Source organism: Macrobrachium rosenbergii, chromosome 25 (assembly GCF_040412425.1).
Source record: "Macrobrachium rosenbergii isolate ZJJX-2024 chromosome 25, ASM4041242v1, whole genome shotgun sequence".
NCBI lineage: Eukaryota > Metazoa > Arthropoda > Malacostraca > Decapoda > Palaemonidae > Macrobrachium > Macrobrachium rosenbergii.
This window is the reverse complement of record NC_089765.1, coordinates 43,467,477-43,486,404: the sequence shown is the minus strand read 5'-3', so window position 1 is coordinate 43,486,404 and position 18,928 is coordinate 43,467,477. Positions and strand designations below refer to the sequence as shown.

Below are 18,928 nucleotides of genomic sequence, written 5' to 3'. Positions count from 1 at the left end.
TATATATATATATACACAGGCAGTCCTCAGTTATCGGGCGGGTTCTGTTCTGGGGGTGTGATGATAACCGAAAATCGCCACTAACCAAAAATCAGCAATTTCCGGGGCTTATCGGCGCCGAAAAGCATCGATTTTTGGTTATCAGCGCCTCTGTTAGGTATGTATCAGCGCCAATTCCCAATTATTGGCGCTGATAAGAGGAAATTGGCGATTTTCGGCGCCGAACATTGCCAATTTTCGTCGCTAGCAAGCGCTGTAAAACCAGATCGCCATTAACCAAGCCCGCTGTTAACCGGGGACTGCCTGTATATCTTTTCATTAGATAGTATAGTTAGGTGCAGTATATGGGTATTTTGTTCTATATTATTTAAAAATATAAAGTAAATTCAATTCTCTAGTACATTAACTACAAGGTATTTATGTAAACAATGCATACCTATAAAAACAAATCTATTCAGCTACAATATATTAATTAAAAATCTATGAATTCAATAGGTTTTTACATTTCATGATCATTGACATGTTTCCTCATCTGAGATATCAAATACACTCTGTGAGCAACTTTATTTATAGAGTCACTTTGATATTTTTACATCCAAACTTTTATTGAACCTTTTATTTTTCAAGCTGGAAACCAGAAACAATTACAAATGCTCTGTGTTTCCTAAATCTTTGAGATTCTGATGTTGTACAATATCGAGAATAGAATATAGAATTTAGGCTACAGGCCAAGCACTGGGACCTATGAGGTCATTCAGCACTAAAAGGGAAATTGACAGTAAGAAGGTTTGAAAGGTGTAACAGGAGGAGAACCTTGTAGTTGCATTAGGAAATAATTTTTAGAGAGGGTGGAAAGTCAGATGGAAGAAAGAGAATATGAATGGAGGTAAAGTAAAAGAAATGAGAGGGGTTGCAGCCAGGGGCTGAAGGGATGCTGCAAAGACCCTCAAGTAATGCCTATAGTGCACCACGTGAGGTGCACTGACAGCGCTGCACCCCTTTGGGCGATGCACAATATCATCCCTTGAGATTCTGATATCATCCATAGAAAAAGTTATAAACCTAATGATGTCGGGTACCATTAGGAATACCTAGGGGGTGTTTTGGTATGCTTTAACTCGATACCCCCAAAAATTATCACTGAGCCACTTCTAAATAGAAAATCATAACTTTCTTATTTTTCCTTAAAATTTTACATGCAGTTGCAGGTTTTAAAATGAAACCAAAACCAGCATTGTATGAAGAAATAGGGATTTTCAGAAAGCACTAAAAGAAAATTACTGATAAGCTCATAAGCAGTAAACCAGAATCAGATGTGGTTCACCACAGATGAGTTTTAGAATTCCCCTCTTGGATGTGTGAAAGAGTGGATTGCCATTTTCCCTTTTTGTTGTTGTGGATCAAGGTAGCCTTGTACAGGAATGGATTTTGCTCTCAGAGCTGTCCTTAAATGAGGTTTAAATCAGCATTTTTAGTATTTATACACAGGTCAGCAACTCCAGTTTGAATGAAAATGCCTTCCATTTGCAAAGGATAATGTTAATTTTGCTGGACCCTCAGACAGAAAAAAATTATTTGTGATGTTCACTAACCTTATATGAAATTACTGAAGGGTGTGAGCATAAAAAATAAGATATTACCAAAAACAGACTTTAGTATAGACACGAGTGATTACTTGGCAGTATCACATTAGCTGTGACAATAGGAACTGGCAATGAGTGATTTGATCTTACATTAGTTTAAATATTGGGAATGAAATTTTTATATTTTAAGATACTGGGGAGTATAATTCATTATAGAAAGTGAGACTGATTTAATGTCAAATTAGATGAGATGAAAGGAATCAGTGATCCAGTGTTAACAACATGAGTCAGTGTAAAGTTGAGATATTAGGCATAAGAACAACTCATTATCTTATTAGGTTGGATATTAGGATTTAAAGTATTTCAATGTCACATTAGCTTGCATGCTGGAAATGATTGTTGTACTGTAATGACATGTTTGCTTGGGGGTGAGAGTGATTCATTTTCACATTAACTTAGATGCTGTGAGCGAGAGTAATTCAGTTTGACGTTACAGTACTAGAAACAATGGGAATTTATAACAATTCAGTGTCACTTAGCATAGATGACAGGTATGAGAGGGATTCACTGTAAAACTAGCTTAGGTATTGGGAGTGTACTAATAAGCATTTCAAAGAAAATATCCAAGTACTGTACTGTATTTAAAAATTAGTTTTTAAGACAGAATCTTGTTCATTCAGTATTTTTCAGTGTTTGTACCAAACAAACTATTGTTGTAGACAGTCTTTTGCCCTAGTTCTAAGTGAGCTACCGTATTTGCATAGGAATCAGAATTATAAATGGTCCTACTCACTCATATATAATGTGAAAACTCCCACTCAATAGGTGTAGCTTTGTGTGCCCCTCACCTAACCATGTCAGTATGAAAGCCTTACGTTGGGGGTTCTCAACCATTTTTTACCCAGTACCCCATTTTCCCCAACTCCCTTCACTCACTACCCCTTATTACTTATGAAGGGTAAGCAATACTTTAAAAATTTATAAATGCAAGTGTGATATATTATGCAGAGAAGTAAATAACTTGAATAAAAAGGACAGAAAAGGAAAGATTCAGCTTATCCTAATCTAAAGCCTAACACATATGATTTTACTTAAAATTTTTGTTTTTTCTTGGTGGCCCTCTATCTGCCCATTACCACACAGATCCCTTGCTTCATATGGTAATTTGGCTTATCATAACTGAAGACATAACCACTCTTGTATGTCACCTTCAGTGGAGTTTTTTTTACGTAGGACCTTCTCCCTTGGGATAATTATCAACAGAGCATGTGGGGTATATTTTTGAACTGAAGCTGTAAATATCAGCAGTTAGACACTAATAGAAAATATAGATATTTTGGAAATGTAACGTGCACAAAGGGTTTAAATACATTCAATATATGCAGTTTCCTTCCTCAGTCATTCTGACTCATTTGCAGTAGTCTGGAACCTAACCTGTTCTTAAGTCAGGGATGTCCATACTTAAGAATATGATTGTCAGCAGCATCCTTGAGAAGAGTGTTTGTCTGTCAAGAAAGGGCAGACTCTCTTCGTACATCTTTCCAAGAGCTATGATGGAGAGTTCCTCATGGTAGACAGTGCACATGACCTTTCCAAGCTTCCTTCATCTTATGAATTCTCCTAATTCATCATTAGGAAAGTAATTTTTGTTGTGTCCCAAGCACAGGAGGACCTGCTTTGATGGCTATAGAACTGGAATTTTGTTCAAGGGTTCTCCTTCTACCCATGTCCCATATGCTTCATGGCCACCCATAGGATTTTTTGACTCCTGCTTTTCCTATTTTACAGTAGGTCAGTCTCATCAGTTCATGGTTAGATATGCCACTCTAGCGGGACTAAACATATCACATTAACATGAAATCCTATAACTGGTGTATGTGCCTGTCCCCATAAGTTGGATTCAGCTGCCACTATTTTAAAGTGAAAGATAATACAGTACCCCTATGGCAAAAGAATCTCACCACCTGGGCTTCTAAGTACAGTACAGTATGTATTTACAGGCTCACATATAGAACCAAGAAACAAAGCTATTTAAGGCAGTGGTTTGTATGTACATTACACAATACAAAATTATACAAAAAAATTATCACACATAATAGTAAAAAAAAGGAAGACTTATTTCATGTAGAATCATGATAGTACAGTAGTGCAAAATTAACTTAAATTTGAGACATTAAACAGATTTACAATGTACAAGTTATTTGTATGTAACACATTTGTACTTAATACAGTATTAATAACTTGAAACTCAGTCGTCTATAAATTTTGTGCGCACAAGTGTAAAGTATCTGCGTACTGTAAGAGACTTGCCTCTATAAAAATTGTCCCCTCTCAATTCCAAATTCATTTAGGTATTAAATGGGTCATTGATTTTCTGGAACCATATTTTTCTTACCATAACCGTAGCTGTATCTATGGTATGATCAGGCAAAACTTCTTGAGGCGAGATAATTTTCATTCGAAGTACAGTAATGAATATACATGCAACTCCTCAGTTGAGTAACCGTGATGGAAGTAGCAACAATGGCCAGTTGGGTAACCGTCCATTGTCCATCTCCATTCCCAACATGATGGACTCAACCCTGACTACCAACCCTAACACCGGCTCTCTCCATCGTCCACCTCAGGTCAGATGCTTCTTTGTCACAGATCATTCCATGCATTCTGGTCCTTGTAGTCGTAGATTTAATTTTGTAACAAATGTATTGATGAAGTAAAAATCTTAGATTGCTTGCATTTTGAACATTTCTAACATTTTCATCTTTTAACTAAGTATTTTGTTTGTTTTCCATGTAGATTCTGTCCTATGGAATGTTCTTTTGACATCTACTTTTTCATCACTTAGTAACTATGTTATAATAACTTTTGTATGCTTCAGGTTTGTAGTATTGTATATTTTATTTTTATACGCAGTTAAGAGTAATAGTACAAGTTAAAATTTCTAACAAATAATCTTAATGCCAAAGATTTTATCCCCAAGCATTTTCTTGCTAAATGATAAAGGTGTCTTCATCAAAAGAAGACTTTCATGTTTACTTTCCTGTTGGAAAATATAAAAAAGTTAAACTATGTATAAAGTTTACTGGGGCATTTACTTGATTTTTCATCAAGAGCTTTCTTTTGTTATTATAATTTTAAACAAGTTTTCACATAGTGATTGTGTTTTCTCTAGTGAAAACTAAAAAATATTTATTAATAAGATATACTTTTGAAGTTCAAAGGAGAGTTCTCTTATCAGCTACACATTTACTGCAGAATAGCATAGAATCTTGAGTTCATACATCTGAACATGTAAGAACGCGGTGGCCTAATAAGTAAACAGAACACTCCAGTGGAAGGGTGCAAGGGAGTGCTCATATGCGTAATGCTGCTGCAGTAGCTCAATTGTGTTATGTCAAATCTAAACATTTTGTTGGATAAAATAAAGCCTATGAAACAGTCAGTCAGGGTTAACGTAATGTTCAAAGTTACATGTTATTTTGAGAAATGCGTTAATTTGATAAGAGCATAGGATTAGAATACCAGTAATCTTTGTTACGCTCTAAGTGTGAATTAATTCAGTTAATGTGAAGTTTTAATTTTTCATGGTTAGTCAGAATATACTGTACTGAAGTACAAAAATTTATGAATAGACCTTGTCATCAGTGAAATAGTACAGTACTGCAATTTTTACATCAAAATATGTTTAAATTTTGCCTTTGTAAGTTTTTGTTAGGGTAAAGCCTAAATATTTTCCATTGCCCTGATATTAAAGGTATATATGTGTAGCTTTTTGCTGTAAATTATCTCTTAAGAATCATAACACTACGTAATGTGACAAGAATGTGAAGGAACTTGGTCATTTTGAAAATGGTTCCTTGTGGAGAGGGTTATCTGTAATTTTCAGCTAAGTCACATACGTATAGGAAAAAATTTGTAGGTTAAACTTACCACAGGCTGGAGGGGTCAGGCATGAGTGGCAGTGGATCACAGTAAGGTCTGAAAGCCTAACAAACGAGAGGCATGCTAAACCCTAGCAGGTGCTTCTAGCGTCTTGTGTTACTTTGGACACTGGCCTGTCGTTCATGCAAACTTACATTACCCAATGAATTTAATCACTCCTCTGCTATTAAAGTCTGGATGTCCAACCAAGACACAAGAATTTTTGGTGAAGAGCTATGCAACTTTAAATAAGAAATGAATGGTAAGTTTCATTATACATGTACTGTATGTATTGTGTTTCCTCTTATTCTCTATAGGGTATGAGTGCTCTCTCCATGATGAAAAAGCCTCCATCAGAATCGGACTTTGAACGTTACAGCATTGGTGGAGGAAGTGATGGTCAAAATATGATGGAGAAGTATGCACAAGAAAATCTCAATATACACACAAGAGGCCTTTTGAGGAAAAAAGTGTCTGTCATGGATATGATATCATGGACAAAGGTAATGACCTTGGTTATTTTCCTTCTTTTTTTTACTCGGATCATTTTAAATACTAACATCATTGAAACGTGAAGTAGAATTGTGGGGGAGGGGTTGTTACAACACCACAAGACATTTCTGCTAAGTGAGGTCATTCAAAGATAAATGAGACTTAAGCAATACTGTTTTCATCTGTATTGTATGTAGCAAATAGATTACCACACCTAAGGGAGGACTTTGTGAACTGAAGCACACCTAAGGGAGGACTTTGTGAACTGAAGTTTTTATTTGCTTTACCACCCAAAACAGTAAATTTCATTTAAACTTTTTGATACATGGAAATCCGGGATTTTGTGTAATGTATATGTGTACCTTTAAAATACATTGTTCAAAAAGTGATATTTTTTAAAATTCAGACATATTTTCTTTGACTTTTTCAGGACCCCATTCGTAAACCAATGCTTGCAACACTTGATAAATCTGTGAAGAATCAGGCATGTGAGCTTTTTAGACTAGTGCAAATATACATGAGTGATCGAAAGCCAAAGCCAGGAATGACTTTAAACTCTGTTGGGCTCGATATTGTTTTGTTGTGTTATAACACTTTGGGCCTTCGAGATGAGCTATTTGTTCAGATTTGTAGACAAACAACAGAAAATCACAAGAGGTAAGTCTACCACAATTTCTTCCTTTGCATTTTACAATTGTTTTACCCTTTATTGTTTGCATATTTGTGAAAATGACAAATATTCAATATTACGTTGTATACGTGAGTACCAATAATGCTCAGGTATCATACTGCACTTGTTTAAGGTCACAGAGAAAATCTAAACTCCACACAGTAGGGGTATTTTTAAAAACTATATCAAATTATTAATTCATTTTGTCGATAAACATTGTTTCACAACAAATTCATTACTTGCAATTAGCCCACATTCATTGTCATGGGTGTGATTGTAGGGATTTTAGGTGTAGGAAAGAGGAAATTACTTTAATAAAACCTAGCTTTATTAATATATGTACTTACATACAATCACACAGTCATACAACTAATAATACGTTTTAATACTTTTATACAAAGAATTGTTTACAATATTCTTTTACAGTTCTTACTGACTACAGTAATACTTATACAAAGATTTTACTTACACTTAACAGTAGCCTAATACTAAATGTTTCTTCTGTTGTTGAGAACTGACTGACTTGCAAGAAATTTTACCCAAGCATAAATGGCATAGGTTATTATTCGTACTTGTTCACAATTGCTCCTTTAAGCACCACATTATACATTATGTGACAAATCAAGTTTTTTACACAGACTCAGTAACTGTAAGAGTATATGCCAAATATACCTGTCTCTAATGTTCCCAGTTTCACAAGTATTTTGTCTGCCTGAGGAGGCAGACACCATCTGGGTCTATAGACAAGTTAACTTGCTTTTCTTGTAAGCTGTAGCTCAAGGGCATGGAAGAAGGGTACTCAAAAGATTAATGGGGTTTCATGAAAATCTTTTCTTTCATCACAACCCCATGAATCATATATAAGACTGAAATTGTAATTTTAATGGGAGGTGTAGAAGCTGGATGTCCCAGAATGTTTGCAATTGCTTTAAATACACCACTTGTTCTTGTGGATGGTCCTGAGGCTTTTCCATTTTGCTTTCATTATCCTCAGGGCCATTTTAATCCCTTCAACTCTTATGCTTTCCAGTTGTCCTTATATTAAGCTGATGACCTTCAGGTTATATTCATTTTCTTCATTCCGAGGGTTTCCAAAACATTGCCTAATATTTTACTTTTCTTTTTAATTTTTTTCCTAATATTCTTTTAATGTAAACCTCTGAGACAAACTTATCTATAGATCCAAACCTTGTCCAGATTATGTGGAAACCTGGATATAAAGGGTTTGGATAAGAGAGGTTGTATACAAAACAGGCGGTTCATTAATATGGAAATCCCATACTTCCTAGTAATTACAAATGGTGAAAACTGAACTCATCAGTTATTCTGGGATTATTGTTAAAAATAAGGCAAGACCTACCAGAACCAGTGTGTGTCTGCTGCAAAAAGATTCTTAGGTAACCTCTGTAAGTAAAAGCAACCATTTAACCCTTTAACGCCGAAGCCCTATTTACAAAAACGTCTCTCGTATGCCGGCGGCGTTCGGTGAGTTAGCGCTGAAGCGGAAAAAAAGCTTTTTTCAAAAAATCACAGCACGCTTAGTTTTTAAGATTAAGAGTTCATTTTTGGCTCATTTTTTTTGTCATTGCCTGAAGTTTAGTATGTAACCATCGGAAATGAAAAAATATCATTATCATGTATAAATATTGGAATATATGAAAAAAAAAAAACTTGTATATAATTGTATACAAATCGCGCTTGTAAGCAAAACGGTTAAAGCTAATGACTTAATTTTTTTAGTTGTATTGTACACTAAATTGTGATGATTTTGGTATATAACAAATTTTAAAACGATCAAAGCAACACAGAGAAAATATTATATCAAAAAAAGATGCATGAATTGTGAACGCTGCGGACATAAAAAGTTTTTTTTTTCAAAAATTCACCATAAATCGAAATATTGTGCTAGAGACTTCCCGTTTGTTGAAAAATGAAGCTGATTGATTGAATATTACTAGACTGTAAGTGTTTTAGCTTACAATTGCAGTTTTCGACCATTTCGGTCAAGTTAAAGTTGACCGAAAGTCGAATTTTTTCTATTTATCGTGATTTATATGAAAATATTTCAAAACTGATAAAAGCTACAACCATGAGTTATTTTTTGTTGTATTGTACATGAAATTGCGCACATTTCCATATATAAAACTTTATGTAACGACTAATATAAAACGGTGCAAATATTACGACAACGAGACAAAAGAATTTCTGAGATGTTCGGCCGAGTTACCGCGCAGACGTAAGGAAAATGTTTTTTTAAAAAATTCACCATAAATCGAAATATTGTGCTAGAGACTTCCAATTTATTGCAAAATGAAGGTAAACGATTGAATATTACTAGAATGTAAGAGTTTTAGCTTACAATTGCGTTTTTACCATTTCGGTCGAAAGTTAAAGTTGACTGAAGGTTGAAATTTTGGCAGTTATCATGATTTATGTGAAAATATTTCAAAACTGATAAAAGCTACAACCATGAGCCAATTTCTGTTGTATTCTACATGAAATTGCACACATTTTCATATATAAAAGTTTATGTAACGACTAATGTAAAACGATGCAAACATTACGACAACATGACGAAAGAATTTCTGAGATGTTCGGCCGAGTTACCACGCGCAGACGTGCAGACGTAAGGAAAAAAAAATTTTTTTCAGAAATTTTCCATAAATCGAAATATTGTGCTAGAGACTTCCAGTTTGTTGCAAAATGAAGATACATGATTGAATATTACTAGAATGTAAGAGTTTTGGCTTATAATTGCATTTTTTTACCATTTCGGTCGAGTTAAAGTTGACCGAAGGTTGAAATTTTGGCAGTTATCGTGATTTATATGAAAATATTTCAAAACTGATAAAAGCTACAACCATGAGTTATTTTCTGTTGTATTCTACATGAAATTGCGCACATTTCCATATATAAAACTTTATGTAACGACTAATATAAAACAGTGCAAACATTACGACAACGTGACGAAAGAATTTCTGGCGTGGACGTAAGGAAAAAGTTTTTTTCAAAAATTCACTATAAATCGAAATATTGTGCTAGAGACTTCCAATTGGTTGCAAAATGAAGGTAAATGATTGAATATTACTAGAATGTAAGTGTTTTAGCTTACAATTGCGTTTTTTTACCATTTCGGTCGAGTCAGAGTTGACCGAAGGTTGAAATTTTGGCAGTTATCGTGATTTATATGAAAATATTTCAAAACTGATAAAAGCTACAACCATGAGTTATTTTCTGTTGTATTGTACATGAAATTGCGCACATTTTCATATATAAAACTTTATGTAACGGCTAATATAGAACAGTGCAAAAATTTCGACAAAATGACGAAAGAATTTCTGAAATTTTCGGCCGAGTTACTGCGTGGGTGTAAGAAAAAAGTTTTTTTCAAAAATTCACCATAAATCGAAATATTGTGCTAGAGACTTCCAATTTGTTGCAAAATGAAGGTACATGATTGAATATTACTAGAATGTAAGAGTTTTAGCTTACAATTGCATTTTTCAACCATTTCGGTCAAGTCAAAGTTGACCGAAGGTTGAAATTTTTTGTAGTCGACGTTTGCTACGTCCACCCGGCATTCAACAGACAATTTTAGTCGACGTTTGCTACGTCCAACAGGCGTTTAAGGGTTAAACAAAAACTTAAGTTAAACAAAAATTATTCCCTACATTTAAACAAGATTTGATTAAACAGAAATTATTTTCTAAACAATTCACTGAAACGTACACAGTGGAAGAATGGAGATACTGTACTGTATTTACAGAACAAGTGTCAAAGTTTGAGAGGACTGGCACATGTAAAATTCTTTAATTTTTAGTCCTATGTTGCTCATGCTGAAGGCTCAACATTCATCACAATAAAAATTGAAGTTTCCTTTGATAATGGAATGTACGTTTGTTAGTCTGCGTTAGCTACAAAAATATGGTGAAATTGATAGGAAAAGTTACAAGATACACTATAAAATATGTGAAACATGACAAATTTTTAATCAATTTGTAATTCTTTACCTGGGAATGATCATAGACACAGACACGTCGAGAGTCTTTCCATCAGATCAAAGGATAGAGAAGTTCAGGATGGTAGTTCGTATCCAAACAGAAGCAACCAGCACGATAGTGGCAATTGGTTCTAGGTCTTTTGACTTCCCCAGAGAAGCTTGTTCCCTGAGGCCACCTACTTCTATGCTCTCTCCAATGGAGATTGAAAGAACGGTGGTCTCCTATGAGGGATTCCCCTCTGTTTCAAGTCCCTTTGTCAACAGAGGTAAGAGAAGACCTACTGTGGTGGGTGAACAACGAGAACTTGATCGTCGGTGTGCCTCTTCATTTGCCCCCTCCAGAACTTCTACTGTTGTACCGAGGAGTAGGCCTGATCTGTAGATCTATGGAGCTAGCGAATAATTCCAATCGTACAGGGAAAAACCTTGCACGATCATTATTGATTGACTTCTGTCCCCTTAGGGGGATAGTGCTGTCAGTGCACCTCATGCAGTGCAGTGTAGGCATTACTTAAGGGTCTTTGCAGCATCCCTGTGGCCCCTAGCTGCAACTGCTTTCATTTCTTTTACTGTACCTCCGTTCATCTTCTCATCCATCTTACTGTCCACCCTCTCCTAACAACTGATTCATATTGCAACTGCGAGGTTTTCCTCCTGTTACACCTTTCAGACTTTTACTGACAATATCTGTTTCAGTGCTGAATGACCTTAGTTGCTTCAGTGCTTGGCAAGTTCCCCCAGTGCTTGGCATGTATGCCTAAAATCTATAAATCCAATCCTGTTACAGAGCACAGGATGGTATGGTTCTACAGAACTTCACTGTATGTTTGTATGTTAAGGAAAATATATACAAATTACTTTAAAATTTGTCATTTGTTCCTGCACAAGTACAAACCCTCAGTCTTTACATATGGGAGACTTGCTTTTGGAGGGAGGATTCTGAGTAAATCTCTGAAATGACTGGTAGTTCGGCTCACCTGGGTACTCTCTTCCTGGTCATGAAAGAGCAAAGGAAGGAGACCATACTTCTGATCTATTGAACAAAAGAGATGTCTGTATTCACTTCTGCATAAAGGTCATTTATTATGAAATTACTTTTCACAATTGGTCAGATTGTTTGATAATTGTTTTCTTTGAAAGGTAACACCTAAAGTCCTAAAAAGATTTTTAAAGTGCTTTATATTTCATGAAATGTACTTTTTACATAACAAAATTTATATAATGTATTGATTTTTTCGTATGACTTCTTGTGCATCAAGGCACATATGAACAATAATTTCCACATATATAGTGTTTTCCAGTAATATTCACATGTATTTAGCCCAAATTTGAGGAAAAATAAGCCTGTACAGCATTATACAGTGCGTCACCATCTTACGGCGGGGATCCGTTCCAGCACCTCGCCGTAAATTGGTTTTTCACTATTATCAGCACTTTAGTGGCACTTATGGTGGTGTAACTTGATGCTGCTTCAGGTTACAGCGCCATTAACTTCTTGCCGTTAGTGTCATCAATGGCGCTGAAAAGGCACCGTAAATTCGAATCTGCCGTAAGTTGCTGTCGCGTAAGTCAGTAGTTATTGCAGTAATCTTATTGTAAACAGGAAAAGTAAAATCTTTAACATAGGAGGCAGCACTCCTTTTTGTAGTGTATTGCCCACAATTGTTTTCATTCATTCTGAAGGAATTTCCTCCAAGCTTTAAAAATTGTCATGTAACTGAAGTTTGTATCCCATTTAGTTCAGTCAGGCCTTATTAAAAAATATAGATATCAACACATGACAGACATCCTACACTCAGTATACTCAGTTAGACATTCTTTAAAATATGCATAAAAATTGTGAATCATCATCTCTTCTTCTAACTGCAATTACAGAAATTGTGTTTAAATGCACAGCAATACATGTAGTGTGTATCTTTTTAATATTTTTCAGTTTGAATTGGTTTTTTAATAGAATGAGGTTGAATTAGCATATATAATTGTGAGGGGGTTTCCTGAAGCCAGTACCCTCTTGGAACTATTATCAGAGTTTATCCTTTTCTCAGATATCTGTGCATGGTTCTTCATTGTTGCTGAAATTCTTTTCACAGGGACAGTTTGCGTAGAGGTTGGGAACTCCTGGCAATATGTTTGGCATTTTTCCCACCTTCAGAAAAGTTTGCTCCCTACTTGGCTGGATATATAACAAGGCATTGTGATCCTGCATACTGCGCCATGTTCCCAGATGTATCTAAGTGGCCTATTCATATTCAGGTAATTTAGGAAACAATTTTAGAGTAGTATCTTAAAATGTTCTTTATGAAGTATGGTTATTTCAGGACTGCATTGTTCAAATCAAAATTATTACTCTTAGTAACCAAAGAGTTTTAATTTACTTTATTTACGAGCAGTGGTATCTACAGTTTAGTATATAAAATTATAAACTGAATGAATTTTTATTGAACATTTTGCTTCTTGTACTGTCATTTAAACCTTTAATCATACATATCAGTTTACCTTTTAGTAAATTTATGCAAAGGTGTGATTGCTTGCAGTACTCCTCAATGATGATTTTTACTTTTAGTTGTACAGAAAACTTATTTATTGCTAAAATATATAGTTTTTCCTTGTTAGGTGAAAAATTTAAAGGTCTAATATTTAATTATTATTATTATAAATTACTCTATTAAAACCCAAGTCACACTGAGACTTGCAGGGCTTGTCCGAAAGCTTTATTCTTAATTGAGAACTAAATAATGTAGTCAGTAATATAAAGCAATGGCCTGTCAACGTAGTGACCATTATTGAAGTTAAAATATTAGAATTATCAGTAACATGTTATGTTACTGCAAGACCCAGCTTGCCAAATACAGAAGGCTTTCAAATTATGTACCTAATATGCTTTTATGTTATGCTGTATAATTCTGAAAATACGTGTGTATTGCAATATCTCTTGAATCTTTTTACTCACTGCATGCTGGAATAAGAAACTCTTTTTCAGCAGTGGTGTATTCAGCAAACTCATGAAATTCAGAAAAATTTTACAAATAAATTTTCTCACTGCAGGTGGCACATTATGCAGGCGTGTGTAATAAACGCTTAGAAAGAACTAGTGTAAACGCCAAACGACAGCGGTTAAAAAAGCCTACCTTAGAAGAAATAGATTTAGCACGCCTACACATATTCAGGGCTTCCATGTTTGGAGGCACAATTGAAGAAGTAATGGATCTTCAAAGGGACAGGTAATTTTTAATTTTGTTCCATAGGGTACTCAGTCTGTGAGTACCCTGTGGTTGTTTACAGAACCATTAAATTCATTTAGTAACTACTTTAAGATTCGGATGTTCATGCCTCTGATTTTCATTTTTTCAAACCCAAAAATTCTGATATGGATTTATAAGGCGAAATTCTAATTGACTGAATGATTACAGAATGAAATTAAAAGTTGCAAAAATGCTCTAAAATAAACACCTTTAACTTTACTGCAGTTGAATTCAAGGTTAGTTATCAAACCTATGAAACAGTTTAGAAAGTCATTCATGCTTTGCTGATGTGATATGACCTCTCTTTGTGGTGGACTATACTTGGGAAGAAAGATCTATTTGCCTACCACACTGCTGTACCAATTCTAAGGTTTCTTGGTTAATATCACACAGTGTAAGTTAAGGCTCCTTTGCTAACCTTATTTTTCTCTGCCATCTAATCCCCAATGAAGAAGGATATTACTGATGCCTTATCCCTCAGATCTTAAGGAAATTGTGACTAGGGGTCTTGCTTGCACCCGCTATAGAATTTACAAAAAGTTCTCAGCACTGTCTCTTCAACACAGTTTGTATTACTCTGCCATACAGTACTTGTCTTCTACACCCTTCGGTCTCATGTAAGAACAAAACCTTTGATGGATGGATGTATGATATTTAGGGCAAAAGCCCAGGCACTGGGGCCAACAAGGCCATTCAGCGCCGTAATGGAAAGAAAATAAATTATGTTAAAGTTATGAACTCATGAAGGAAATGATTGATAAATAAAATGAAGTGATGTGACCAATAAATACGGGTATGAAGTTTAATGAATGATGTGCTATATACATAAAAAAATTAACAGAAAGCGACTGATTTACGTCGACAATATATACGAAAAAGCCACTCCTGAACTTTTTGAATTAATGGATGAAAGCTATTAAATTTTTTAATAGCTTCTAAGGTGCTTCTAGAGTCTGAGTATATGACAAAATTAGAGTCACTACTTTGAAAAACTAAATCTAGGGCAGACACTACGGCTGTTAATTCGGCAGTAAATATTGATGCAGAGTCAGGTAATTTAGCTGGTACGCTGTATTACCAAGGATAACAGCGCAACCAACACCACTATCTGACTTTGATCCATCTGTATAGATTTTTGTAAAATTAGTATGGGTAACATCGTGCTCTAAGAATTTTCCCCTAATCTCTTCTACAGTGCAGTCCTTTTTGTTAAACAGTTTCTTACTTATTGATGCTTCTGGGATAAGCCATGGAGGATTTACAGGATATTCTACTTCCAGGACTTTCTGGGATTTAAGGTGATTATTCCTAACATCCTCATTCAGTCGAATTTGGAATGGTTTAGAAGCTCTTGTACCAGAAAACTTCTGAGAGTCTGTTTCCTTTAGTGCTTGAAAGGAGGGATTTTTAGGAGCAATTTTCATTCTAGCCATGTATCGCAACCCTAGCTCTTGCCTTCTTAGATCAAGGGGTAAATGATCTGTGTCGACATAAATGCTTTCAACAAGCGAAGTTCTAAAAGCCCCTGAGCATATTCTCAACCCCATGTTGTGTACAACATCCAGTTCCTTTAGCTTGGTTTTACAGGCTGAGGAATAAATCTGACAGCCATAGTCTAGCTTAGATCGACACAGAGAGTCATATAGCCTCAGAAGGGATTTCTTATCAGCCCCCCCAACTAAATCCAGAGACAACCTTTAAATTATTCATAGATTGATTAACATTAAACTTTAGGGCGTTTATGTGGCTAGCCCATGTTAATTTATGGTCAATAGTCATCCCCAGAAATTTAACTTCACTCTCGTAAGGAAGGATGGACCCTTTTACACTAAGTGTGGGAACCTCTTCCACACGCCGGCACCTGGTGAATCGTACTGCAACTGTTTTGGAAGAGGAGAATTTGAAACCATTCTCATCAGCCCACTTAGTAATAGCATTAATAGACCTTTGCAAATGTTTACATACAGACAAGGAATCATATCCTGTGCAGTATATTGCAAGGTCATCGACAAAAAAAGCGAGCATTTAACAGGGGCGAGATTTTTCAATCACACTATTTATTGCCACTGAAAAAGTGTTACACTTAAAACGCTTCCTTGGGGAACTCCTTCCTCCTGCATAAAAGGTTGGGAGAAGGAGTTTCCACTCTTACCTTAAAAAGTCTGTCTGATAAAAAGGAATATATAAACCTGACCATTCTTCCACATATGCCCATCTTGTGCAGTTGTTTCATGATGCCAATTCTCCAGGTAGTGTCCATATGCTTTCTCCAAGTCAAAAAATATCCCAATGGTCTGACACTTTTTGGCGAATCCTTGCTGGGTTTGGTTGGCCAGCCTCAGCAAGGGATCAAGGGTGGAGCGGTTTTTTCTGAAACCAAATTGAAATTGCGATAGTAATCCTTTGGTCTCCAGGTGCCAAACCAGTCTAGTATTTATAATTTTCTCCATCAGCTTACATACACAGCTGGTAAGAGCTATTGGTCTATAGCTGGTGACTTGGGAAGCATCTTTATTAGGCTTTTTAACAGGGACAATTATGGATATTTTCCAGTCCTTGGGTAAAATTCCAGTTTCCCATATTTTGTTTATAATCTTCAGTAAATATTTTTTGGCATCATCTGGGAGGTGTTTCAGCATTTCATATATGATTGTATCCTCACCTGGAGCTGTGGATTCACTTGAGGAGCGCCCCTCACGAAGTTCTCTTAGGGAAAATTTGTAGTTGTATGGTTCAGATTTTCCCGAATCAAACTTCAGACACATTTCAGAATTCCTAATTCTTTGAAATTCTGGAGAATAATTGTTAGGGCTGGAAACTTTAGAAAAGTGTTTTCCTAGCTCATTGGCAACTTCAGTGGGCTCTGTGATTAGAGTGTCATTTATTTTAATGAGGGCAATGGTGACGCTACAAATTTTCCACTCAGTTTCCTTATTTTGCGCCACACCACTCTTAGTGGGGTCTTGAGTTTATTCCATTAATATAGTAAAGCTAACATTCTCTTTTGGCTTTCTTATAAAGCGCCGCTGCTTGGCTAAAGCACGTTTGTAGATTAATTTAGACTGAGGGGAGCCACTAGTTTTGTAACGTCTGTAGCATTTCCTAGTCACTTTTCTCAGAATACCACGTCTTATTCCACCAGGGAACTGCAGGTCTACGAGGTTTGCCTTTTGTTTTTGGAATCGAGCTTTCAGCACTCTTCAAAGTAGATTCAATAAAGTAATCATAGGCATCTAGATGAGAATGAAAGGACTCAAACTCCTATCTAGATTGACACCCTTTACTGAATTTATCCCAGTCTGCGTCCCCTACCTTCCACTTAGGTAAAACTTCAGATGGAGCATTCAGAGCATATTTCAAATGGATCGGGTAGTGATCACTTCCATTTAAATCTTCATTAACAGACCAATTAAAATCAAGGTGGATACTAGTTGAAGAAATACTAAGGTCCAGTGCAGAGAAATGATTATCGTGAATGTTGTGGAAAGTCATTGACCGATTATTATACAGGGTAACATCATTCCTGTCAATAAGGTCTTCGATTAATTTCCCTTTACTATCTAAAAACCGACTTCCCCAAAGGGGGTTGTGGCCATTAAAATCACCTAGCAGAAGTAAAGGAGCTGGAAGTTGGTCAATTAACGACTGAATACCTCCAATGTTAAAATCAAGGTCTGGTGGAAGGTATAAGGGGCAGATTGTTATCCTCTTTTCCAAAATGACTGAAATAGCGACAGCTTGTAGTGTTGTATTTAATTGTATTGTGGAGTGCTGTAGAGATTTATTAATAATAATTGCAGCACCTCCATGGGCACAATCACCAGTTGGGGGATATGATTTAAATATTGAATAATTTAGCCCAGGATTATAAGCAGAGTTGCCTAACATTGTTTCCTGTAGGCATATAATCCCTGGATTGAATTCATGCATTAAAACTTTAAGGTCTTCTGTACGGGCTCCGAGACCTTTACAGTTCCACTGAAGAATATCGAGCAAGAATGCTAAGGTGGTAGAATGTGCTACTTCCCACTCCTTGGAGGGGAAGTACTGTTCCTAGGGTGGAGTGGGAAATTCTCCTTTATAAGAGATTGTTTTCTTAATCCCTTTTCATCTGAATTGGTGTTCAGGGTCTTTGGTTGATCTTCATATTTTTTATTATGAACCTGATGTTCAGAATTACTACTGTGGTTCTGTGCACCACTAATCCTGTTTGTCTTAGGGCGGCAAGAGTGAATTGAACTCAGATGTTTTTGTTCTGAAACTACTTTTGGAACCACCTTTCTAGGAGGAGAGATGTCTTCCAAAACACTGAACCCATTTGAAGTTTTTATTATAAAATTATCATTATTTGGGGAACTATTTCTTGTGCGTTTCTTGGTAGTTGCAACCGTAGTTTTATTATTATTTTTGTTTGTGGCTGTGGCGATTGATGGCTCTGAACTAGCTCTATCTAATTGGGATTGTTCCTTTAGCTTATTTTGGTTTGAAGTATTTTCAGAATATTTTCCTGAATTATTGGCTGATTTTGGCACCCTTATTTTTGGAGATGAATCAACAGCTGTGGATGTGGTGGAAGATAAATTTTCTGTGCTTTTGGAAGTACAATTTTTGGTATTGGACTTCAAAGCACTTGCCGACGAAAGTTTCTCACCAGTTTGGAGATTTTCATTATTATTTATGGTTCGAGAAATACCAGGTTTGTGATATCTTCTATCAGACACAGTTATTGGTGGCCTTACATTGTTGGAAGTTTTCATAAGTTTTATTACAGAAGCATACGTAGTGTTGGCACTTTTGTTTGCCCCCATTACCGTGTGCTTTGCTTCACTAATGCTGATATGTTCATTATCTGCCACTGCCAACACTTCTTGTTCAAATTTATATCTGGGACAAGCCCTAGAGTTTGGTGTGTGATCACCCTTGCAAAAGAAAAACAGTATCGGGCTGCTTTGCAATCATCAAAATTATCGTGCTCTGCAGAGCACACAGGACATCTTTTATTGTTATCGCAAGAGTTTTG

At 35.8% G+C, this 18,928-nt stretch overlaps 1 protein-coding gene across 29 annotated transcripts in view; it reads left to right on the top strand.

Moving 5' to 3' along the window:
• RhoGAP93B (MyTH4 and RhoGAP_KIAA1688 domain-containing protein RhoGAP93B) overlaps positions 1–18,928 on the top strand; it is a 617,058-nt gene that overhangs the window by 574,279 nt on the left and 23,851 nt on the right. For 22 of the 29 annotated variants that reach the window (XM_067127509.1, XM_067127533.1, XM_067127526.1 and 19 more), the window contains 5 exons: positions 4,079–4,210; positions 5,822–6,007; positions 6,427–6,653; positions 12,757–12,919; positions 13,712–13,887. In XM_067127509.1, the coding sequence (XP_066983610.1) occupies positions 4,079–4,210; positions 5,822–6,007; positions 6,427–6,653; positions 12,757–12,919; positions 13,712–13,887 (884 nt within the window). The remainder of the gene's footprint in view (positions 1–4,078; positions 4,211–5,821; positions 6,008–6,426; positions 6,654–12,756; positions 12,920–13,711; positions 13,888–18,928) is intronic. The other 7 variants (XM_067127537.1, XM_067127530.1, XM_067127523.1 and 4 more) reach the window with 1 other exon arrangement.